Consider the following 26,030-nt stretch of genomic DNA (forward strand, 5'->3'; position numbering starts at 1 on the left):
CTATTTAGTCTGGTGACTAGTGCATTTACCCACACCGGATTCTGCCTCAAGTGTTTCCGTTTTAACTGAAATGTTCCTGCCTTACTAAATGGCATAATGCCAAAGGATCAACCGCCAGGAGAGTTTTTCAGGCTCCCTAAGAAAATGGGGTTGTTCAGTATGGATGGATGAAGAGGAAGTTCACCCCATCCTCCTGAGGACCACAATGCAAATCCATTCTGGAATTTAAAGGGGCAGGCTAGGAAGGTCTCACTCCCCAGATTCAACCAGAGAGAAAGAGAGAGAGAGAGAGAGAGAGAGAGAGAGAGAGAGAGAGAGATTTGAAATGTTCATGTTTTGCTGTGGTTGAAAATTCCTTCTCTGCAGGCATGCTCACTGTGTGCTTTGTCAGTGTACCTCTAGTCTTTCCAAGATGTCAGAAGCAGGTAATTCAGGTAACTGTCCTGGCTGGCAACAGAGCTTACTCACCAGTAGGCAATGAGGATTACAAAGAAGAAAGCCCACTGGCTCAATTTCATACATAAACAATACAAGCTTGGGCCCGTGTCAACTCCTGACACCACGGGGTTGAATCGATAATCCTCCTACATATTGCTCTTTGTCTCAGTTATCAGAAATTGCAAATGGAACAACATGCCTTGATACCCATTAATAATGCACATTAAAAATAACTCGTCTACCCACCTGCTTTAGATTACAAAGATTGAGTCTGTGTGTAGCGGGTCTCTGAGCCTCTCTTTGAATAGAGTATCCCCTCAATAGGTTTCTGTCAGAACTCTGTTTTAAAGGAAAGAAAAGAAAAACAAAACCCCACAGGTTCTGTGGTCAAATGTGTGTGTCATACCTGCTGTTTTCTCTCTGAGAATCACAGTGTGCTGTGGGTCCTGCAGAAAGGAAATCTGTTTAACACTTTTTTTTCTCTGTTGGTTGTGGGACTTGAACTCTGGGCCTGGGCGCTGTCCCTGGGCTCTTCAGCTCAAGGTGAGTGCTCTACCACTTGAGCCACAGCGCCACCTCTGGTTTTCTGGTGGTTTATTTGAGATAAGAGTCTCATGGACTTTCCTGCCGGGGCTGGCTTTGAACCATGATCCTCAGATCTTCAGCCTCCTGAGTAGCTAGGATGACAGGCATGAGCCACTGTCACCCGGCTGTTTAACACTTTTAACCCAGTATTTTTTCATATATAGTCAAGCAAAAGAAAACCTTTTCAGGTACAATGAACACTGGCCCTCCCCTGAGATCAGTTTCTGCTGAATGTACCTGGAAAACACATGGTCAATCTGTGCGGAAGGTTAGGCCATGCATGTACTAGATGGAGGAGGTTGGGGTTTGGTCCTGGACACTTAATGTCCATGACATTTATTATTGTATTTTATAATGGTACTATGGACTGAACTCAGGGCCTGGTGCTTGCTAGGCAAGTGCTTTACCACTTGAAACATGCCTCCATCCCAAGAGCCCACATTTTGCCCAGGATCACCCTCTGGTGATTCTCCTACCTCTACCTTCCATGTAGCTGTGATTACAGGTGTGCACTAGCACACCTTTCCCCTGGTGAAAAGCCTTTCCAGCTCCATGGGTCACATCGATGGTAGGATAAGTAAATCTAGGTAGATTGGCTCACTCTCCTCAGTATTCCTGCTCTCGTGGTAGGAAGCATTTTAAATGTGTGCAGGAGGAAAGCTGTCAAGCGCGTTATTTAAACTGCAGAGATGACAGTGGAGACGAGTGAGGCGATGTGTAGGATCTGGATTCAGATGGACTTTCCCTGAGCACCTCCAACAGAGCAGGCGACTACATAACTCATCTGAGTCCTGTCGGTCTCAACTCCTTCATCTGCAAGAGGGAACATTAGCCGTATCTGTTCCCAAGGGCTTGGTGGAAGCCAAGTAGAACTTTGCATCGGGGGCCGAGCGTGGGAGATAAACTGCAGCCGAATATAAGCTCCTCTCTATCATCATCGTCATCCTGTTCATGAATGAAAGCATTTCTGTTCCCTAAAGGGAAAAGGCAAAAGCCAAATGTCACTGCAGGTGCAGGCAGTGATTCTACTGGCCAGACGCATGACACCTCTGTCTCCTTTGGTCGGAGATCAGACCAGTTGTCCTGGTGTGGGAAGGGGAGGGGAGGAGAGTCAGACAAAGTAGTATGAATGGGAGTCAGGGTACAAATGCACGGGAAGGAGAAGTTGGGGGGTCACGAGAGAGTCTGGAACTGGGGTGAAGAGAATGTGGCATCTGATTTTACCTGGGTTTGGAAGTCAGACTCAGAGTAGAACCTGGAGCTTCAGAGTGTGCACAGTGATGACAGTGATTAGACAAGGCAGCCTTGGAGTGAAGCTGGTGTGTGTGTGTATGTGTGTGTGTGTGTGTGTGTGTGTACTGGCAGTGTGGCCTGAACTTGGGGCCTCATGCTCTCAGTTGGCTTTTATCTGTTCCAGTCTGGTGCTCTGCCACTTGAACTATATGTCCACTTATAGCTTTGGGCTCGTTATTGGAGATAAGAATCTCATAGAGTTTTCTCCCCAGCCTGGCTTTGAAGCATGATCCTGAGATTTCAGCCTCCTGAGTGGCTAGAATGACAGACATGAGCCACCAGTACCCAGCATGACTTCCTTGTTGGGATACACTTTTCAGGTGGGAAATCTTGCCTAGGTGGGCATGTCTTTCTGGGTGGGCATTGGAGACTGGGCTCGGGGACTCCATGAGCCAAGGCATTTAACCAGATACCCATGGAACCAACAAAATAGACCGAGGGGAAAGGCCTATCAAGAGAGCAAGAGAGGCCGGATAGCTGGTAGCTCATACCTCAGGAGACTGAGATCTGAGGATCGCAGTTCAAAACCAGCCTAGATGGGAAAGTCCATGAGACTCTTGTCTCCAATGAACCACCAAAAAGCTTGAAGTGGAGCTGTGGCTCAAGTGGTAGCATGCTAGCCTTGAGCACAAAAGCTCAGGGACAGTGTCCAGGCTTTGTGTTTAAGCCCTAGGAATGGCCCTAGAGACAAGAGAGACAGAGACAGAGACAGAGAGATAAAGACAGAGACAGAGAGACAAAGACAGAGACAGAGACAGAGAGAGACACAGAGAGAAACAGAGAGAGACAGTGGGAGGGAGAGAGAGAGGAAGAGAGAGAGGAAGAGAGAGAGAGAAAGTCTCAAACACGGACTGAGCTGGGATAAACAAACAGAGGCCTGGAGGCTGCAGGCTGGCCGCCAGGCCTGTAAACACCCGGTCCTGGCTGTTCCCCTGAGGCCCACAGGGCGGCCAGCTTGGCTCCGGGAGTGGAGCTGCTGCTGGCGAAGGGGGCCGTGTTCTCCTGCATCGCTGCCACCGAGCCCCACCGCTCAGAGGTGAGCGTTTTGCCAAGTTGGTCCTACTGCTCCAAAGCTAAGGCCCGAGCCTGGGCAGGCGCCCCGCGCGCCGTGGGAGGCTAGGGAGACGCGATGCCAGGCCCCACCTCCGCCAGGCCGGGGCATCCGTCCACTGCAGGACAGGCTTCTGGTCCCAGGCCCGACCCATTGGAAGAGGTTGGGCTGTGACCAACAAGCTGCTTTGGTAGCAAGCCAGTGTCCGCCAAAGCTTGTGAGCCACCACAGAGGCCAAACCCGGCCCAATGGCTCATGTCTGTCATCCTAGCTACTCAAGAAGCGAAACTTCGAGAACCATGCTTCTCCAAGTCACTACCAAAAAGAAAAAAAGGCAGATGTAGGACTGTGGCTCAAGTGGTAGAGAGCTAGCCTTGAGCAAAAAGAAGCTCAGGGACGGTGACCAGGCCTTGGGTTTAAACCCCAGTACCAGCACAAAATAATAGCAATTATTAATAATAATAATGATAATTAATTTAATTTGGAAAGGCTGGATTATCCCATCGGAATGCACAGACAGAGTGCAGCCTGAGGGGAAAATCATCCACTACACCTTCCTCTGGGGGAAGCGATTCTTCGCTGATGTGTCATAGTTCCTGAAAACTTCATCAGGTCTTCCAAATCCTTTCAGTGCAGGTTTGCTCTCTTTCCTGCCCTGCATTTTCTGATTAATGCGCCGTGGAATGCTTTCTGGTATCTCAAGTGTACAAAGTAGGACAGAAGCCAAATTTCCCATGTATGTTCATTAAAGCAAAAGATTCTGAACTCTCCCATGTTACGGAAGAGCCATGGAATGGCTGGGCTTGTTTTTATGCAATAGGGTGGGTAATTTCCACCCTTTTATTTTTATTAAGCACTTCTCAATTTATGCTTCGTTCCTCTCAAGTATAAAAATTGATCTTTATTTTTCTCCTTAAGAATATCAATGCCCAAATTCATTGCCATGTATAAACTTTGGAAATGATTGCCTGTTTCCATTAGAGGAGAAAATAAAGTGGTTTATGGTCTACTATGTTATTCTAACCTCCTACCCTGATTTTTTTGGGGGTAGTGTATATTAGTTCTGCAATAGAGCAGGTGTGTTATGACAGTCTCATTTGCATGCGTGTACATAAGTAGGTACCTTGCCTGTGTCTGCTTCCCAGGCCCCTTTGGTATCAATATCATAGAGATGTTTTAGGAATTAATAATCCATGAGAACAGCTGAGGCCAGGGGCCCCGCTTTATAAAAACTGTTTCTATGGACAGCGCACTGGCATTAAAGCCATGATACTTAGGCTTAAAACAAAACTCCAGTTGCACGTTATTCTTTCTGTGCCTCAGTTTCTTACCTTAAGAAATGGAGGACATAGTAACATTCTTCATGAAGTCGGCTTCCCTTGAGAGCCCCTGTATTGAAACTGCCTGAAATAGGGGAAGGACGTCCATACCTTCTACCTACTAATGGTAACTCAGTGAAGCCCAGAACTGGAGTGAGAAATTAGCTGAGGACCAGTGAAGGTTCAAAGGAAGGAGAAAGCTTCATGGCATCAGGGCAGTTGGTTAAGTGGCTAGTTGGTTGGTTGGTTGATTGATGGTGGGTGGTTGATAGTGAGTAGCTGGTTTGTTATTTGATAGTTGGTGGTTGGTGGCTGGCAAGTGGCTGATGGATAGGTGATGAGTTTGTTGGTTTTGTGGAAGGTTAGTTTGTGGTTGGCAGCTTGACGGATTGGTAGTTGAATGGGCCACAGGCAGTCAGTAACAGGGACACATGAATTGTGCCTCGGCCGCTGGTGTGAACCGTGCAGCCTCAGCAATCAGTCTTCCTGTGTCCCTGACCTCTACCTTGCTCCCACTGTAAATGCCACTAGGCCCTCAGCCTCAGATCCCAATGGGAAAGCTGCGGTCTCCTCCGTGCCAGGATGAACTTTCTCTCCAAAAAGACAAACCATACATACTTCATTCTGAGAACAGCTTGTCGCTTAACAATGTACAGTTGAAAAAAAACATACTCTTTGTGATACTTTATGCCGTACTCTGTTACATTTGTTATTCCAAATTATTTCTCTTCAAACAGATGCCATAATATATTATGCATCATAGCTATTTTATCTTATTTTTACTTGCTATTTAAAACTCTTCAAGCTTTTAAAAGTCACCAAATCATCGAACTACCAGACTACAAAGTTATGTGTGCAGTGTTTGTGTGCTCTGTGGGAATGTCTTTGTTCTAGTGTGTGTGTGCACACATGGGGTATTTGTTTGTGGTGTCTCTGTGTGGTGGGTGGAAGTACATGCATGTTGTATTTGTGTGTAGTGTGTGTACTGTGTACACCGGTGTGATGTGTGGTGTGTGAATGTGTGGTGTTTTTGATGTATGTGTGTATCTGTATGTGTGTGTCATGCAGGTGTGGTGTGGGGGTGGGTTGTATTGCAGATGTGTGTGTTGTAAGATGTGTATGGTATGTGTGCTGTGTATGGTACACATGTGTAATGTGTATATGGGTGTGGTGTGTGATTTGTGATGTGTGTGGTGTATGACATGTGTACGCTGTTTGTGTGTGTGTTAGGTTGTGCGTTGTGTGTGTGGTGCGTGCTTGTGTTGGGTGTATGCATAGCACTCTATGGAGGTGGAAGGTAGAAGATTGAGGAGAAAGTCAAGTGGATTGAAATCAGCAATAAAGCGGCCATTCTCCAATACTAAATGTACTTGGGATTTATTCCCCTGCATCTGTAGGTAAATGTCCTTCTGTTCTTGAAAGAATAAATCCTCATAAACTTCCCATAAACTTTTGCAGAGGCAAGATGTGAGATTGGTTCCATCCAAATCCATTCCGCGCTTTGTTTGGGCTCTTCCAATCTGAATTTTAAAGCCTGCGTTGGTTCTCATTCCCCAAAGCCCCCCACGCTCGGGAAGGGTCAGAATGCAACATGGTTCAAAGCCACTGTGCCTTGGGTGGCTGCCAGACTCCAGGAAATAATTGCTCTCCAAACTGGGATTATGCCACCCTCGATTCGCTTCAAATGAGCGTAACCCACAGCGCCCGGCCGCGGCCCTGGCAACTTTAACTTTTGCTGTTGTTATTATCAAAATTCAGTTTCGCCACTATCGTGACATCCCCAAAGCTCAGCTCTGAGTCTGCAGTCTTTCCCACTGTGTTCAGCCTCCTGATGATAAAAACACTCCAACTTGAAATGCCGAGGTGAGAAGTGGGAGGAGACACACATCAGTTGACTTGGGCTCCTGTAGTTCATTGTTATAATGTGTGCCCTTACTTCATTGTCCTGGGAAAGTGAGAGCGGGGCTCTGCCCTTTGACACACAGCTGTGCCACTGTGTGCATCGGAGACTTTCCCCTCGGCCCCTCCGTGTGACCTGCACCTTTCTCAAAGTCTCTATGGCCGCGGTAACCACCCACCACACCCCCACTCACCCTACCTTCTGGTCAACACAACATAGCCTGGCCACAGCCAGCCAAGCGCTAAGCCCTGCCTTTATGCAAATATCTAGAGTCCCCTGAAATTAAAACTGCTCTAAAGCAGCAAGCTGCATGCCATGGCAGTCCCGTGCATATCACTCTTCCTTGGCTTGCCTAATCTCAAGCTCAACGCAAGCCTTGAGCTCCAAATTTCAGTTCTTACCCTAGACTGGCCAAGACAATGCACAGGACAAAACAAGAATGAAGAAAGGAGTTGCATCCTCCTCGTGATCTTCGATCCTTAAAGTCTGAGCATCTGTCTCCATTCTGAAGCATCCTTAATTTTATATCAGAAATATTTTCACGTAGCTGCTGAATGGAATTGATTTTCCACTCTCCTTCAACAGGAGTACAGTATATAATAAAGGGAATGCTCCCCATTAGGTAAAACTCCAAACCAGGCCTTTTACCCCTGCAGAAACCTGTTATTGTTCAATTTTACTAATGACTAGAGGTTTTTAATAAAAAAAAATTATAGCCTTTTGCCATTTCAGAAGCTTCTTCTATATGCAGCTAGTTCTTTGGATCATTGCAGTAACTCTGTGAAGCAGGACTTATTTGTCCAATTTACAAGGAAAGATACAAGTTTGAAACAATTTCACCCCTGGGTGTGGAGACCATGTGCTCTGGTCAGTAGGAAAGTAACAGTATCCATTAACAGAATGTGTGCATCTTCTTATTTCCTACGATGAAAAGAGCACCCAAAAGAAAGAAAGAAGGGAAGAAGTTTTGATTTGTGTAACATAATTGTGTAGCTCAGATCAATCCATTACCCTGAGGACAGAGCTGTCTCTGAATTTCCCGTCCATCACTGCGGCAATGGACGGCTTCTCACCTAATGGAGTTGATATAAAACCTGTTTTTCTATGGATGTGAGGCTCTGGAGGTCTTGTCCAGCTGCCTCACATTATAGCCTTTCTTCTTGGAGCAGCAAGTGAGAGTGGCTAAATGTGTCACAGACTTTTACAAGCCCGCTCTGACCATTCTTTATTACAACACCAGGGCAGACAGTAAAATGGGAACGCTAATGACATTAGAGTAGGAGAGAGAAGAGGAAGAAGATGCCATACGAAGGACAGAAATGACATCCACAAGGTTGGCACGGGGCCCTGGCGATGCCCACCACTGTCAGCTCACTGAAGACCTCTGGATAGGAAGAGAACCAGCACTTCAGATCTCTAGAAAGAGAAATTCGGAATGTACTCAGGAGAGATAAATAACATCAGACCTTACAGAGGCTTCTGAGCTCAGTACCTCTTCAATTCTGAAACTGTCAAGCATAGATTTTCAACTAATTAGTAGTGAGATTATTAAAAAAAAAACTTATTTTTTAAAAACTTACAGGCTCCTGCCTATAATCCTACCTTACCCAGGAGGCTGAGATCTGAGAATCATGGCAAACTAACCTTGACAGATAAATCTGAGAGATGCCAGCTACCAGGAAAAAACCCTGAAGTGGAGGTATGGCTCAAGTAATCCAACAGCCTTGAGTGGAAACAACTTAGCAAGAGTGCTAGGCCCTGAATTCCAGCCCTACTATCAGCACAAAGGTAGGCAGGCAGGTAGGCAGGTAGGTAGGTAGGTAGGTAGTTAGATAGATAGATAGATAGATAGATAGATAGATAGATAGATAGATAGATAGATAGATAGATAGATAGATGATCTGCATGTCTGACTAGTTAGACATCTACATTCTTAGAAAAGAAAACATAATCTTTGCTCCTTGAAATTGAAAGCCTAACAGAAAAGAGAGGGACATGAAATGATTTAGTAACTAATGTGGTTCCTTAGAAGCACTGATAGACCCACGATGATGTCTATCACAGAGATAAAGAACAGCAGGAAGGGAGAGAAGAGGTTCTTTGGAAGAGGCAATTCTTAGACTGAGCCTTCAAGATTAAGTAGGAATCAGACCAGATGATGTATGGGAGTTGGGAACGTGAAGGAGGAAGTTAGGGGGAAAGATGATCCAAGAAGAGGAAATAATGCGTATGAAAAAGACGTGACCTCCAGAAACAGTACAGTGCATGGGGGAGCAGGGGTGGGAAGGGGCTGCTGGAATGGACATGCCAAGGCCAGCAGTGGGGAAGCAAAGCAGGGAAAAGTGGGCCTTGCTTACTAGAGGGTTTCAGGGAGCGCTTGTTACACACTACTCACTCTGGGATCCTCAGGGTTTATGCATGAAAGCAAAATGGCAACTGTTGCATTTTAGGTGTATTCTCTTCATAGATTTGCAAAGGATGTGTTTAGAACAAACAACACAGGAGGGAGGCGAGAAATGATCACCTGAGCCAAGGCCACAGAGAAATGGGCAGGAAGGGCACATGGTAGAAGATTTAAGAAGTATGGATATGGGGCCCTGAGGAGTGAATACCAACGGATGACCCCTAGGTCTCTGGCTTGAGCAGTAGTGGGAATAATTCTACCTTGCCAAAGGCAGACTATTGCAGGTAAGGTTCCTGTGGAAAATAGATAGTTTGGCTTTCCTACCAGTTATCAAGATAAAGCTGTTCCACAAGAAATGTATATGTTAACCTTAAATTCATAGTAGAGATGTAACTGTAAGTAAAAATGTGGATCTCCCCAGCCTATGGTCAATACTAATGATCATAAAATGGGTGAAATTACTCAGAAAAAGAAAACTAAAGTATTCATACTAGGGTCAGCAAGGTAATGAAAACCTGAGTGATCCTCCACCTTGCCACCTCATGGCTACTTGAGGGTACTACACCATTTGCGACATGTTTATTATCAACCTGTTTGGGGTAGATAGAACCTTCAAATAGAACATCATTCTGTTGCTGCAAAATTGAGTAGATCTTCCTCCACTTCCCTGTTGGCCGCGGCGTGGGAGACTATATCTTGCAATGTCTTCTTTCTTGAGAATCAATCTTGCAATCTCTACTTTTTTGTACCCAAGGCCTAATTTTCAAGAATTTAAGTGAACAAGAAGCCCCAAAAGCTTCCGTTGCATCTTGTTATTCATTTTTCCACTTCTGGTTATTAATTGTTAACTTGGAACTCCAATATATATATAAAGTTCCTTATGAATAAGGAAATAGGAAAATAAGGAACGTAGGAGGAAATTTAGGGACCTAATATGGAACTTCTTAGAGTTTCATAAGAAAATTTAGGATTTTTTTTTCCTCCCTCCCTCTCTCAGAATCCAAAGATATACCACTGTTCCAGCAAATAAAGTAAGATTTCCTGTTATCTACCATTTTTATTTAAATGTATGATTCATGGACTCCACATGCAATCATTTGCATGACTAATTTAGAACAAGCCAGTTTTATGAGGACTTGTCTATTGATGAGCTCTTGAAATGTAGAAAGTATGTGTGGTGACCTGTGGGCTTTGGCCATATTGTTCTTCTCTGTGGGAATAAGACCACTGTAGCCCCCGAAAGAACCAAAGCACAGAGATACTTGGTGAAATGGGTATATTTTAGATTCCTCCTATAAAGATTATCTTCGGGGGCTACAGCCATGGAGAGGGCTTGCCTGAGAGGATGAAATTCTGCAGACAGATGCAATCTTGAGTCTAGGGAGTCATTTCCCCCCCCCCCCCCCAAGCCCTCCATTCTGAAGAGAGCTTGCTAGAGCCGTAAAGTTTATGCTTACCCATGCTCCTCTTTCCAAACCTGAATGTTACAGAAAGGTTTAATTAAGGAAGTAAGTTTTTTCCCTACTCTTAAGCAGACCTCTACAAATAGAATCAAACGTGCATGCAGATGAAGCCATCTGGTTCATTGTAAATAGCACCCAGTTCCTATTGAACAATGGCAAGCTCATTGCATAACACAGTGAATACTCGGATTTTAACCTTTGAGTCACTAATAATTTTCAGAGTAATTAGTCTCTTCCAAGCTGGTATTTGCATTGGAAAGTGCTGGCCATTGAAAGCAGAATGTAGGGAGACACTTCTCAGTAGGGCTCAAATTCTGGTCACTTGGTAGCCTGACGAAATGGCTGGCCTTGGGAGAAGATACACAAGACCATCAGTAGCTGAAGTTGCCACAGCAAGTCTGCACCACCCCAGACTCTGCCCAGAGAGCTCTGGTGTGTTCTCCTCTGCCCAGGACCCCTGCTTCTCCCCTTTCCCAGACCCTCTGCGGGGAGGAATGATGGCAGGGGTCAGGTACATCTCTGCGGGTAGTTATCTCTGGCAGCCATTATACAAGTAAAATTCTTTCTATTGTTGGAGTTCTCTACCATCTTAGCCCTCCCCTTGCCCCTCTCGTCATCAATTTTATTTCATAGCTACTCTGCAAAAACATGTACTGTGTTACCAGTGCTCAACCCTAACTCCCATTCTTGTGTTATAAATGGAATTTTTAAAATCTTTTAGGTGATCAAGAAACACGGAGCACACAGCAGCTTTGTCCTGGGCGACAAAAGCGATGCCGGTGGCTTTATGCCAATTAATGGCACACAGTGAGCTCTCTGCTCGCCGCCTTTCATGAACTATCTCTGTAAGTCAACCATACCCTAGACAAGTGGCACCACTGCTATTCTGCCACCCAAAGGAGAGACTTCCTCCTCCGTCACCCAGTGGCGAGGTGACAGACTCAGGACGGGAACCAGCCCACCAAACTCCACAGCTACACACGAAAGCAGCACACTGCAGCTGACATGGGACAGACAGGCCAGAGCAGGCCCCGGAGCCCAGGCCCTGCCAGCTGAAGGGCCCCACCACCTCCTCTCCCCCTGCTCCCATTGAGGCCACCACCACCAAGGGCCTGGAGATTCTTGTGTGGCTCCCAAATAGATGGAGACTTCCCTCTCTGTTACTGCGCTGTCTTCCTTCTCCATGAGGGATTTCAGCGCCGTGTAAAGCTCGTGTGCTTTGTGACCGGTAGTCAAAGAAAACCTGTATGTCCACATTGCTCAGGAACTGGGGCCTTCAAAGGGCTGAGCAAGAGTGGAGTTCACGCAGATTCCCAGACCCCTTGCTCTGACCAGCCAGCAACTACGCAAGGTGCGGGAGCTTTGTGTACTAGACACCACACACCAAGAAAAAATGGGAGCGAAAGGCTGTATTCATTACCTTCTCATTACTGTGATAAAGTATCTGAGGAAAATCACTTGGAGGAAGCAAGGTTTATTTCGGCTGGTAGCTACAGAGGTTCATCGTTGGCTGGCTCACCTTTGTGGGCAGGGACTCATAGCAGTGTGGTGTGAACATGTCACAGAGGAGGCTACTCACCTCATGGTGGCCAGGAAGAAGAGAAAGACAGAGAGAGAGAGCTGGGGACAAGATAGCCCCTTCCAAAGCACACCCTTGGTGATCCACTTCCTCCAGTCAAGCCCACCTCACACAGCTACTAACTGCAGCCAAGAGTTTGTTCAGTTATCCATGAATCCATCCATGAATTGATCCATTGATTAGGCCCGAGCACTCATGATTCAGTCTCTCCCCAAAAGCCCACCTCTGAACAATGCATTGGGAATCAAGTCTTCAGTGCGTGAATCTTTTACAAAGACACTTCAGATCAAAACTGTCACAAACACCTTAACACAAATCAGAAAAATGCAGAAATACTCATCATGAGGTTGGGATCTGGCTCAGCCCTCCTCCTCTGAGCTTCTCTTCTGGGATCTGATGACCAGACATGCATTCCTCATGAGGAAACTAGAGGACTCAAGAAGCAGAATAATCCATAGCCAAAAAAGTCACAAACTGACCCTCAAAGGACCTTGAATGAGACAGAATGCAATGACCAGCAAACCCACCGTCACTGGCACACACACCACACATTCCAGTCGGTTTTAGTACTTCTCTCTTCAGTATGAGCTTGGGAAAGGCCGGCAAAGGATCTTGGGAAAACAGAGACAAGACAGGAAAATTAAGTCAATACTGAAATATTGTATCCAAAAAAGGGGGAGAAACTAGGATGGGGCGCCATGGGAAAAACAAAACTAACAGAAAGCAAGAGATGATAGCTGGAAATGGAAAGCATGGTAACCGAACTTAAGATGTGATTGTGAGGGTGAAAATAACATTGAAAAAACACACCCAAAGAAGTGAAACACAAAGAAAAAGAGATCATGTTTAGCAATGAAAATGAGTACGAGAAAGATAAACCTAAAATTAATAGGTGTTTGAGAAGGAAGGATCAGAGAGATTATTAAAGTTCCAGACCTGATGGGATACAAAGTCCAAAGCAAGACAATCATATGAAATTTCAGTTGAAAGAGAGAGAATAGATTCTGAAAGTTTCCAAAAAGAAATAATAATGTGTGTTTGTGCTTGTGTGTGTGTGTGTGTGTATGTGTGTGTCTGTGTTTGACCTACCAGGTACAGCAAGCATTAACTTTCTCAGTAGAAGCCCTGACAGCTTGACAAGTTTCCTTCTGGAGTTTTTCAACTCGGTGTGAAAGTAGAATAATAACCCTGCAGGAGAAAAAGGGATTGGAAAGTCCAACTTAAATATCCCTTTTCTCAAAAAATATACTGAGGTTATGTTCCAGGAAAATGCAGGTGAACACCCAGAAAAAGAAAGCCAGGGGCTAGGAAGGTGGCTCAGTGGTAGAGCGCTTGCCTTGCATGCATGAGGCCCTGGGTTCGATTCCCCAGCACCACATAAGTAAAAAGAAAAAAGCCAGAAGTGGCACTGTGGCTCAAGTGGTAGAGCGCTAGCCTTGAGCTGAAGAGCTGAGGGACAGTGTCCAGGCCCAGAGTTTAGGCCCCACAACCGGACCCCAAAAAAAAAAAAGAAAAGAAAGTCATAGGACCCTGACAATGGGGGGACAGAATATCAGGGTGGCAGAAGGAAGCCCCTGCAAGGATGGAGAGAGAGAGGGCCCCCGATGCCCCGTGGGAGGCAGCGCAGAGAAGAACCAGTCCAGATGGGGACAGAGAGATGAGGTACTCACTGCTAGCAGAGGCAAAAACTATGGCTGCTAGATGGTTGAGAAATCCTTGGGAATACCATACTACATACTCACTGGTCAGATTAAAGTAAATGGGTGTTGAAAACTGGAGTTGAGTGTGGCACTGGACTCCAGCCACTCGGGTTCGCTGAACTCCAGAGACTCCAGTTTGTGGTCCACTCTGACAGTTGGCTGGAGGTGCCTCTTGGTTCTTCTCCAAACACAGGACAAGCCAGGCTTTGTCCAGGGAGTACTTTAAAAGTTTCTCACTTGACTGACTCGTTTTCAAGCTTGAAGAGCCTTCCATGTCATCCCAACCATGGTGCCAAACTTCCAATGACTGTGCCTCAGCTCCGGGGCTGGGGCTGGCTCCCCAGCCCCACCCTCCCAGTCTCATGACTCTGTTCCTGCTGACTGGCCCTTCCATGCTCACTCATGTCTATGCTGCATGCTCCCTCCCTTTTCCCTTCCCAACCCTGCCACCTTCTTCTGCCTGTCCATGAAACTATCTCCGCCACCCAGCTGTGGAGTCCCTGCCGCACAGGGAAACTCTTATTACCAACCTGATATTCTCATCCACTGAGCTTTATTGACCTTGATAGCAAGTACAAATTGCAGCTATCCCCATAACCTTCCAGTTAGGGGCCATCCGTCTTGCCAACTCATGGCATTGTTCGATGAAGTCTCCAGGGAATAACAAAGAAAGTCATGGATGAGAGAAATTATGGCAAGCTAGGGGAAGCAGTGGCCAGTTCTCTGTATGTGCTAACGCGGCATTCACTGTTACTTCTATTTACTTAGCATCTTTGATACTCAGGCACATTTTTGTGCCAGGCAGACTTTGCATATGAAGTAGTTTGGGATATAAATAAGAAGAGCAATTTATCAGTTATCCAGTTGTTTAACAATTATTTATTAGATGCCAAAGGTTGCAGAAATGAAATAGTTTTATCTCGGCTTTCAAGGAGTTTATAGTCAGTTGGGAGCAATATAAACAAACAATAATAATTCTACAAGTCCCCTGGTTGTGCAGTGAACACTAGGAAAGCTCGCCTGTTATTTTTCTAAAACACAAAATGCCAGCAGCTGGGCAAAAGATTCTTCTGAAAGTCTCAGAGAGGGTTACCTGAGTCTAAAGCAACAGCATCCAATTTCTTTTTTCTTTTTTGTCAGGACTGGGGTTTGAACTCCAAGCCTCGTGCTTGCTAACAAGGCCTCTTACCACTTGAGCCATGAATAATGCTCTTTTGTGATTTAGTTATTTGTTAGATATGTTTTGCTCCCCAGAGCTTTCCTCAGTCCAAGTTTCTCCTATTGCTACCCCCCATGCCCAGCCCCTAAACTTTTTTTATACTTTCATTGCTCAAAGTAAAGTCGACATCCTACCGAAAGGGCGTGCTTATAAATTCTATGCACTATTGTATTCATGTGGTATATAAATTATATAGAATAGCCAGGTTTGCAAGGATTATAAATATAGATGGTATTTTACTATCTTCTGCCTGGGCTCCTGTGAGTCACCTGTAGGAGCTGGGGAGGAACACCTCAATTGTAGTGCCCACCTGTCTAGTCCAAAGTGAAGCTTCGCCATTGTTGGTAGTATGTGACAGTCCAGACATTTCCAGGATCCCAGTAAACACTGCTTGTACGTGGCATGATTTCCCTGAGAATAAGCCCATACAAGAGAGAGAATTAGCCTGAAGTTGCTTAGTGAGCATGGAATTAGAACAAATGGAATTGTGGTCTGTAGAGATGTTTCATCAAACTAGAATAAGCGATTGAACTGCCCTTCTCCTCTCGGGGGATAGTTCTGTCTGAATAACTAGTGCTGGCCCTCAAATAAATACTGGCATGTTTTACTTTTAGCTCTCCTTTCTTCTAGAATCATTTTAGACAACTGCCCTTCCGTGAACACATCACCACCTCTGAAAATAAGAATGAACTTCATTGGGTTGAAACTCGAAAATGTTAATTACATTCCTGTCCTGGGAATTCAGCCTAAAGAGACAGAATTGCTTTGCTTAAAGCTAAAGAACCAGGGGAACTCTGGTGTTTGCAGGCTCTTAGGCTGTTAAAGAGCTGTCACCCCATCAGGAGGAGCCCTTGCTGCTGGCCCCAGAGGACTCCTCTTCCTTCCCTCTCTGCTTAGGGATTTGATGGGTGAGAGGTTGCTCGTTTGATTTAAGTCTTCTCCAGAGTCCTCCATTGCTAGGCAGCTGGACGAGCCTGCCCTTGGCTCCTGATGTTGGATACCAGGTGTTCACCCAGATGGGAGGTTGAGTCTCAGGTGAACTGGCTTCCTTCAAGTATTATCCTATCCAATATCATACACTATTTCCCCCCCCCACCCCCCCAAAAAAAAGACTAGCCTATTTTTCTCCTGCTAAAAGCCATGATTTTTCTTTTAATTACAATTTCACTAAGACTTTGGGAATCTTTTTTTTTTTTTTTTTTTTTGATCCAGTCATGGGGCCTGAACTCTGGGCCTGGGCCCTGTCCCTCAGCTCTTCAGCTCAAGGCTAGCGCTCTACCACTTGAGCCACAGTGCCACTTCCGGCTTTTATCTTTTTTGCTTATGTGGTGCTGAGGAATCGAACCCCGGGCCTCATGCATGCAAGGCAAGCGCTCTACCTCTGAGCCACCTTCCCAGTCCAACTCTGGGAATCTTAAAAACAGTCGATTGCCCCTTTCCTCCCACCCGTTTTACCGTCACTAGGTTTCAGACTTACTTTACACTGACTTACTGTTTTGGTATTGCCTGCTAAGATAATTATTAGGGAGACCATTAGACTGGGAGAACTCCAGAACCCAAGGAAATATTATGAAAAACGTTATGTTCATCCATTCAACAACTTACCTAAAAGGTAAAAATTCCTCAGGTGCCAATCCCCAAGTCAATGTGAATAGTAAGACAAAAAATTGAGCATAGCCAATCAGAAGCCACCATGTGACCTCCAGTGAGTCTCCATGTGAAGGAATTCAAACACAACCAACCAGCCCTATCCTCCAGTTCTCCATCTCCAGATTCAACAACTGCAAAGCCAACATACTCTTTAAAACTTGTGTTTGTTCTAAGCACATACAAATTCTTTCTGTCAACATTTCTGAGCCGATGCAGTATAACAGTGATCCTCATAGCATTACCCGAAATCTGGAAATGACTTCAAGTCTGTAGGAGGTTGCATGCAATTGGTATACAAATATGCTTGCATTTTATATAAGGAACTTCAGCATCCATGGTTTTGATATTCAGTAAGCGTCATGAAATCAATTCCCCCAGGGGCACAGAAGTAGTTTCCTCTGTCTTGTTTCCACACCTTGTAAAGATTCCTCTCTCGCCCTTCCCCACTAGTGCATGCTAAACCACTGGCTGCTTTGTTCTAGGATCGAAGAGGCTCCAATAAACTAGCTAAAAGGTCAATGTGCCTGTCATCATGTATTTACCCTGAAACTTCCCATAAACTTATCACTACAGCCTAGCTGTCTGTAAAAGAAGAAAAACAAATCATATTAATTAGGTAGGAAGGCATTTTAATATCTTATAGAAGAGCAATAGATGTTGTATGTTTAGTTTAACATTATGACTTAACCAATAGCAATCCCAATGCAAAATCATCTTTATTTAAGAGTAGTGGTTTTATTACATATGTACATCGTTGCCATAAAAGGAAGGCAAACACAGTTTGTTTATGAAGAAAAATTAATGAAGTGGACTTACTTGATTCATTGGGCTCTTCCAAGGAAAGATACACCAAGAACCAATTTTTACAAAATCATTTTTGATTTGATATTAAAGCCCCAGGCTTTAGCAATGGCTTTAAAACGTGCTCATATATTTCAGTCTTCAACTGTGATAGCAAATGTACTCAGAAATATGCACATTAAAAAGAAATTTCTTCCCTGGCAGTGAAGTTGAGAGTCACATCATGGTCTCAATATAAAATTCTTAGGCCATCTGTCCTAATGGAATTGGTGTGTGCAAGTTGAGGGGTTTTGTTGGTCCTGTGCATTGCTTTTCTCCTACTTGCGTGGCTTCTCTTTCAGGCAATAATGAGAGAGGTGGCAGGTCCCATGGCATCTTCCCACGAGGTCCAGAGTTGAGGCTTAGATCTCCACCCCACAAAGCACGCCACTGGTCAGAACTTCTTCTGGAGGTTCCAGGAGGGAAGGGACAATTAGGGAAGAGATAATCTCTATATGGCAACTCACTTCTGGGTGCTTGATACGGAAAAGGCAGGAAATGGCCATAATCTCATCTGGTTGCCTGACCGGTTCCCACTTTTCCTCAGCAACTACAGGACTTCATTCGTGAAATCCCAATTCTGGGGTCTGAACTTCCGGCTTCCACTGGAATAGCCCCTGGTTATCCTGAGACAAAGATGGGGGAAAGCAAGTGCCGCATACCAAAAATCCCCATTTCCTCCTTTTATTTTTTAATCTCGCTTAGTTTGAGCCTGCTGTTTCTATACCAAGCCAAAGCCACAGGTGTGAAGGCTCAAGTTCCAACAACACCACCAGCCCCCATACAGAAGCACCAGGAGCTCCTCTCAATGGCTCCTCTCTGCAATTATCTCCTAGAATGCCTCCTAGAAATTCCAATGACCAATATTTAACCAAATATTATATACATGTAATATAAATTACGTTAATATTTTATTGGTTTTTCTTCTATTATTACATATAATTTGTGTCTCATAATAGATTTTATTACATCCTTTTCACACATGTATATAAAATATTTTTGATGATCTTCACCTCACTCATCACACTGATCCCCCTCCTACCTCCCCCTGGTTCTCTTCCTCTTCACAAAAATCCCCCTTCATACTTTCTTCTTTTTCTCTAGATAACACATATGAGAGAAAAAATAAACATGCAAAATTTCTTTCTGAGTTTAACTTATTTCACTTATTTTCTTACAAACAACATGAATTTGTTCTTCTTTGTGGCTCATTAAAAGTTCGTTGTTATATAAGTACCACATTTTCTTTATCCATTCACTCTAGGCTGATTTCACATCTTGGCTATTGTGACTGCTGTTGTAATAAATATAGGTGTGTATGTATGTCTACTGTATGATGACATTAATTCCTTTCAGTGTATGCAATGGGCTGTTATCTCTGGATTGTATGATATATCTATTTTCAGTTTTTTAAGGAGCCTCTACACTGACTCATAGTGGTTACACTCACCAATAGTGTATGAAGTTTCTTTTCCCCACATCTAGGCCAGAATTTCTTGTGGTTTGCCTTTTTTTATGTTGGTTATTCTGACTGGGATGAGATTGTAACTCAGTGTAGTATTGACTTGCATTTCCCTGATGGTTAAGGATATTGGACATTATTTCATGTATCTACTACCCTCTTTTACTTCTTCGAAGAATTGTCTCTTTGGTTCATTTGCCCACTTAGTAACTGGCTTATTCATCCTTTCAGTGTTTAGAATTTTTCAGTTCTCTTTATCGTCTGGCTATTAATCCCATCAAAGAGATAGCTGACAAAGATTTCCTCCTGTCCACTAGTCTGTCTCTTCATTCCAATGATTGCATCCTTCACTGCACAGAATCTTTTCCATCTTGTGCAATCCCATTCATCAATGCTTTCCATTATTTCCTCAGTTATTGGAACCCTAATCAGAAAGTGGTTACCCATGCCTATATCTTGAAGTGTTTTTCTTATGTTTTCCTGTAGTAGTTTCAGTGTTTCAGATTTGGGCTCTATTTTGGGTTATTTTATTTTACAGGGTGAAAAATAAGGATCTAGTTTAAGTCTTCAACATGTGGGTATCCAGTGCTCCCAACACCGGGTTATCTTTTCTCTAAAGTAGAGCACCAATGGTTTTCCCCATTCCAGAAACAAGACTAGAAGATAGATGTGCATCCAGATTCTTGTCCTCATGATGTTCTTAAGGAAGCAACTATAGACAGACATGCCCAAAGGCAAGAATATATTTCCCAAAGTATATGAGGGGAGTAAATATATCTGAGAAGATGCGTTTTAGCCCATTTATTGGGTATTGGGGTTTTTTTGATAATTTAATTTTTTAAGTTCTCTTTATATTCTGAATATTAGGCCATTATTTGATGTGTAGCTGGCAAAAATCTTCTCCAATTCTATGGCTGTCTTTATAACTTGTTAGCTATGTCCTGTGCTAAACTTTAGTTTGATGCAGTTCCATTTATCAAGTCCTTCTTTGATTTGCTGTGCTTCTGGATCTTTACTCAGAAAGTCCTTGCCTTGCCAAGGAGACCTAATTTTTCTCCTACTCCTTCCTGTAATAATTTCATGATTTCAGGCCTTACATTGAGATCTTTGGTTTTGAATTGGTGCTGGTGCAAGGTGAAAGATAGGAATCTGGTTTCAGTTAACTACTCTATGATACAGCAATTCCACGCCTGGGCATTTATCCCAAAGATTACAAACCAAGATACAGTAAAGCCACCGGCACAATCATGTTCATTGCAGCACTATTCAGTGTAGCCAAGGTACGGAATCAACCCAGATGCCCCTCAATGGATGAATGATCAAGAAAGGTTGTATATATACACAATGGAATTTTACTCATCCATTAGAAAGAATGATATTGCATCAACTGCAAAGAAATTGAAGGACCTGGAAAAAAATTGTTAAGTGAAGTAAGTCAGGCCCAGAGATATGAAGGTTGAATTTTCTCACATATGTGGAAACTAGAATTAGCTTATAAACTTATAAGTAAATCTATTGGGTAGTATGAAAGCATACAAATGTAGTAACTAATATATGGTAGATTCTAGGGAGAACTCAAATAATTTCATTCCATAGAAAGGCAAAGTCAAAAGTAGGTACTTGAAAGGGGTAGGGTAGAATCCTGAGGAGAGGGGTAGACAACTGAAGATGAGAAGTGGAGAGAATGCAATCAAGAATCTAGTGTATATCCTACAAAATTAAGAAAAGTGAGGGAAGGGATGAGTTGGGAGGGATAGGCAAGAATATTGAAAAGGGCAATATTAATCAAGATGCATTATTTCATAAACTGTCTGGTTGAGTGGCAACTGCTTTGTGCAACTACTTAAAAGATAAAAGTATAAAAAAGATAAAGTAAAAGCATTTAAAACAACTAGTAAAAAGAAAACTATTGCTGTTTGTTGTTTCTTTGGGGTTTGTGTTTTATTCTGGGTTTTTGTTTTTGAGGTAAGTAATTGAAGATACTTCTTTCAGGATTTTCTCACATTAGAATCTACTGAGTCTGGGGGTAGAGTGGGTTACAGCTGGAGTCTTGTGGTTCCTCTCTATACCCACTATAGGGGTTGATGCAGTATATGGGCTGAGGGCTAAGTTGGTCAAGATTGTGTTGTCAAGGCTTGTGTTCACTTTAGAAGCTTCTCTTCTTTGCATACCAGAAGTCACTACTGGCTCCAACAAGTCTGCTGCCTGTGGACCAGGCAGGTTCCCACTGACTCTCTTCTGTTGGCCCTCCCAGGGGCAGCAAACATCCCAGCCTTCAGTGTCCGCCAAGTATATCATAGAGTAAAGGGAGCAAACAAGCACTGAGTTCTTCACTGAAGGGGAAGCCCTGAGAGAACGTGGCTCTGACTCCCAGTGTCACAACTCTCAGATCTCCACAAGCCACAGTCAACCCTGTGCAGAAGGGATAATCAAGGCAGGTCGGCTCAGAGCTCTCAGTCCTGCCGAGTAGCAAGCTACACAGGACAGTAAGGCAGTGGTTGTGCAATCCCTGGGTCTTGGAGTCAGCTCTCAGACTCTAGTAATCCACAGGGGATAAGTCTTGCTCCTCACCGTGCAAGGTGGGGCTACTGGTCACTGTGCCCTCCATGGCCCCAGCTCCCTGTTGCCCTGTTAGCAGGTCTGTTTCCAATCATCCACATGGCTGCCTTTGGTGGCAATCTCCTGCTCAAACACTGTGGCAGGTACACCTCAGGTCCCTGACTTGTGACTGTCCCCAGTTTCAAACAATAAGTCTACACACCCCAAAAATACAGAGATGGACAAAAAGAGATTTCTTCCCCATTGCTAGACTGCTATGTTGGAGGGGCCATTCTCACACCAAATCCACCCCTCTTCCCCATTAAATTTAGGGCTCCAAAGCCTTAACGGCTTCTCTTGAAGCTAGGTCTGCTAATCTACTGTTATCACGCTGCCTGTCTTACTTTGAGGTTGTGATTCAGCTTTGGCTCCCCTCCACCAGAAAAGAGTGGAGTTGTGGACTATGCCTACTTTTCTCCTTCTAACCATTCTATTTCTCTATGCCTTGTAATGTCCTGTCATCTCTTTCTTAATCCTGATGCTTCTCTCTTTCTGCCCTGAGAATGTAGAATCTGCTTCACTAATCTGACTCTTCTTATTTGTAGAGTTACATAGTGGAAATTGTCTTAACCCATAACTGCTATTGTTATTTTATTAATTGTGTATATAAGTTTCTGTGCTGGTATTGAACTGATAACATATAAAATAAATATGCCTAAGTAAATTTTTGTATATACACATGTGTGTAACGTTGGAGAAGTGAAAGATTATTTCTGGGGAAATGGAGGAAGGTCATTAAACTCTAGAAATGATATCTTTTGTCCAATTACCCTAATCAAGGTGTAAATGAACCTGGTTTGGCTTTTCTCCTCACAGGGAATTACTGGAATGCCGCCTCTTTCCCAAACCCTTCATCCTATCTGCACTTCTCTACCTTCCAAGGAGAAACAAGTGCTGACATCTCTTTCTACTTCAAGACGCTAATCCCCCGGGGAGTGTTTCTTGAAAATCTGGGAAACACGGACTTCATCAAGCTGGAACTGAAATGTGAGTACTGGTTCTGTCGATACCTGAATAGACACTTTTTAACTTCAGGCTGGTCCTGGATTGGGATCATGATACCCTGTCATGAGAGTATAGATGATGTTCTTCATTGCAGAAACAGGACAGGACTAGAAGATATATGTGCCATCCAGATTCTTGTCCTCAGAATGCTCTCAAGAAAGCAGCTGTAGGCAGACATGCCCACAGGCAAGAACGTATTTACCAAATACCATGAGGGGAGCAAATACACATGAAGTTCTTATGTAGTAATTCTCCAAGGATGTGGGTCAAGAGTAAGCGGAGGATGATGTAAAGAGATTTGAGAGCCAGGAAGAAGGAGAAATAACACAAAGGAAAACAAATAATAAATAAGAACAGCTGTGTGACGGAGACAGCTGCTTACAATTTACCTGCTGGGATGCTGGGGGCGCAGCTTTTCACCCTGCCCCAACCCACCCTGAATTTGTGTCACCAAGGACACAGAAGACAGCTAGGGCAGGCCCTGGGCATGCGCTGTTTAGATCAGGCCAGATGGCCCTGAGGCCACAGGCTGTGAGGAGGTCTGCTGTGGAGGTTTGCCCCCGTAGGAGGAAGTGGCCCACTGCATCCAGGAAGAGCCATTCAAGTGACTGATGCCATGCTCTGAATGGGATTCTTTAATAGTGTCAAAGTAATAAACTCCCCAAATTAATCTATAAATACACTCCAAAAGAAAAAGAAGGGCCATTCTTGCCTTCTTTGGATCTTTGTATTCTCAGATGTCAAGTTCAGCTTTAGGAATTTACAGTCCGTGGGCTTCTAAGTTAAGTGAATATTTGCCAACACAGGACTCTGGTGACTGTTGAGACAAGTCAGAGTCCTCAAGCCACCGTGTGTATCCATGGCTCCTTCACAAGTTCTCAGCCTTGTGGAGGTTCTGTCCCCCTCCCCAGTTCATCTGAGCACTCATGCTACTAGTCCTAAGAATGAGCCCAAATCCATTTCCAGCATTAACTGATGATACTTATAACTATCCTTATGCTTCTGTATTTTTAACTATGTGATAAACTGTTTCAAAAGAGAATCTCAGATGAACATCATTCTGTAGAAGTCCCGCTGAGTTCATTTTTATTGTTGTTATAATTAAGAACTTGTACAAAGAGGTCGCAATCCCACAAGTCAGGTGTAATGAGTACAGTGTCGCCCTTCCTTCGCTTTCCCCCGTTTTCCCCCTCCCACCCCTACCCTCAAGTTACATAGTTGATTTTTTACATTATGACTGCATTTGTTCACCCTTCCTCCCTCCATTCTTCCCTCCCTGTAAAAAAACTCCTCCCTTAAAAACACATTTCCATTTTCTGGTGTTCATTCTGATAAATAGAACTTTAGATGTTCAGAGAAATTCTGCCTTTGGGTTCCGCCCCTACCTAGAGCCACCGTTACTCTGCTTTGTTTGTATGTAAATGCATAGAGCCCTATATAACTTATTATGTCCCCATGTATTTTAGATCTAGCTTCCACATATAAGAGGACACATGCACCATTTTTCTCTCTGAAGTTGGCTTTTCTCACTTAACATGATTTGTTCCAGGTCCATCCATTTCTCTGAAAATAACATGATATTATTCTTTCTAATGGATGAGTAAAATAGGTGCCATATTTTTTGACCCACTCATTTATTGAAGGCCATCTGGGCTGTTTCCATGACTTGGCCATTGTGAATAGTGCATCCGTGAACGCAGGTGTTTTTGCTGTATCCTGACTTGTAATGTTCTGGGTAGATACACTTTTATTAAAAAAAAAAAAAAAAAGGAAAGGATGACTCAGGGAAAGACTTTGGGCTTTCCTGCTCAAGTTCAAATCCAGATGCTGGATGAATTGCTAGATCTCTTTGTATCTCAATTTCCTAAACTTTCAAATGGGGGTTAGTCATTAATGGAGGTAGTGCTGATGACTGGACATAGATAGTCACAGGACACTTAATTCAGTATCTGGCAGACTGTAATTATCATCCAAGGGTTGATCATTATGGATGTGATCTGAGCCAGACATGCCAGAATGGGAGACTGGAGGAAGATATTCTTTGTCTTAGAACTAAAATTAATTATTTATTAATTAGTTAAAATGCTGTATTGAATTATGGATTGGAATTATACAAAAGGGAATTTTCACTTCCCTCTGTTAAAATTAATTGAATCAAACTATGTTCTCACTTCTATATTAGTAGGGCCATGTTTTAGAAATAAATATCCCATGGCAAAAAAAAAAGGCAATTTCATATTTTAGCAATTTTCTCATTTCTGTTTAATGACCCATTCTCCCTGTCTTTGTCTCATATCCTCCTCTTTTGGAAAGCCAGGCCTGGGTCTCAGGGCAGACTGTGTGTGGAGAGAGCAAGCATTTCTGCTTCTTGCTCGTGTCCAACAGTGCCATCTATTACTGATGGGGAAAAGTCTTCAGAGGTGTTTTCAGAGCCTTTCTAAAGCGTGAAAACTCTGCAGCTGAAGGTTAAATTATAACCTTGTCATGTCACAGCTGACATGTTTTTTGTCATATATTTACTCTGTGTGAAGACTCATGAGCAGGGATTTGAGGGTCTCTTTTCAGAGTCCCTTGTAACCTACTAATAACACTAACAGCTGAAAATCCTTTTCCTTAATATCCCCACAGTGGTGGATATTGGACACCCATCATTATATGACATGTCCACTGAGATCCAAAAGAGCTTTCTTTATGTAAGAAAAACTTCTTCAAAGTAAATAAATAAGAAACGGTGTTAGCTGGGCTCCTGTGGCTCACACCTATAATCCTGGCTACTCAAGAGTCTGAGATCTGAGGATTGTGGGTCAAAGCCAGCCCAGGCAGGAAAGGCCATGAGACTCTTATCTCCAATAAACTACTCAGGAAAAGCCAGAAGTGGCGCTGTAGCTCAAGTGGTAGAGCACTAACCTTGAGCAAAAGAAGCTCAGGGACATCACTCGGGGCCCTGAGTTCAGGCCACAGGACAAGAAAGAAAGAAAGAAAGAAAGAAAGAAAGAAAGAAAGAAAGAAAGAAAGAAAGAAAGAAAGAAAGAAAGAAAGAAAGAAAGAAAGAAAGAAAGAAAGAAAGAAAGAAAGAAAGAAAGAGGAAGAGAGAGAGAAAGAAAGAGAAAGAGAGAGAGAGAGAAAGAAAGAGAGAAAGAAAGAAAGAGGAAGAGAGAGAGAGAGAAAGAGAGAGAAAGAGAGAGAGAAGGAAGGAAGGAAGGAGAAAAGAAAAAAGAAAATGATGCTACTACTAAGATGAAGATAAACTGAAGCACAAATTTATCAAGAAATACAATTTGATCAGAATTGCAACTTGGAAAAACATAGACCTGAACAGTCCTGACTGTGTTTCAGGGGCTTACAGGGTCAATCCTAGAATGAAGAAAGTTATTACATCAGTTGTCAAGAGTTGGATCAGGGAAGCAAGATGGCCCCTCAGAAATGAGTTGGGACTCTTCAAGAATGTATGTAAAATAGTTCTTAGAGATAGAAGGAGAGAAAGGATAAGCATAAAGCAATTTCTGGGAAAGGAAGAGAGTCAA

The 26,030-nt window shown here is 43.6% G+C and overlaps 1 protein-coding gene across 1 annotated transcript in view; it reads left to right on the forward strand.

The window, feature by feature from the left end:
- Cntnap2 (contactin associated protein 2) overlaps positions 1-26,030 on the forward strand; it is a 1,675,080-nt gene that overhangs the window by 1,448,005 nt on the left and 201,045 nt on the right. Inside the window, exon 16 of the mRNA XM_042677312.1 lies at positions 22,318-22,488. Coding sequence (XP_042533246.1) covers positions 22,318-22,488 — 171 coding nt within the window. The remainder of the gene's footprint in view (positions 1-22,317; positions 22,489-26,030) is intronic.

The sequence above is a fragment of the Dipodomys spectabilis genome, unplaced genomic scaffold (assembly GCF_019054845.1).
Source record: "Dipodomys spectabilis isolate Male_0828 unplaced genomic scaffold, ASM1905484v1 ptg000034l, whole genome shotgun sequence".
Taxonomy (NCBI): domain Eukaryota; kingdom Metazoa; phylum Chordata; class Mammalia; order Rodentia; family Heteromyidae; genus Dipodomys; species Dipodomys spectabilis.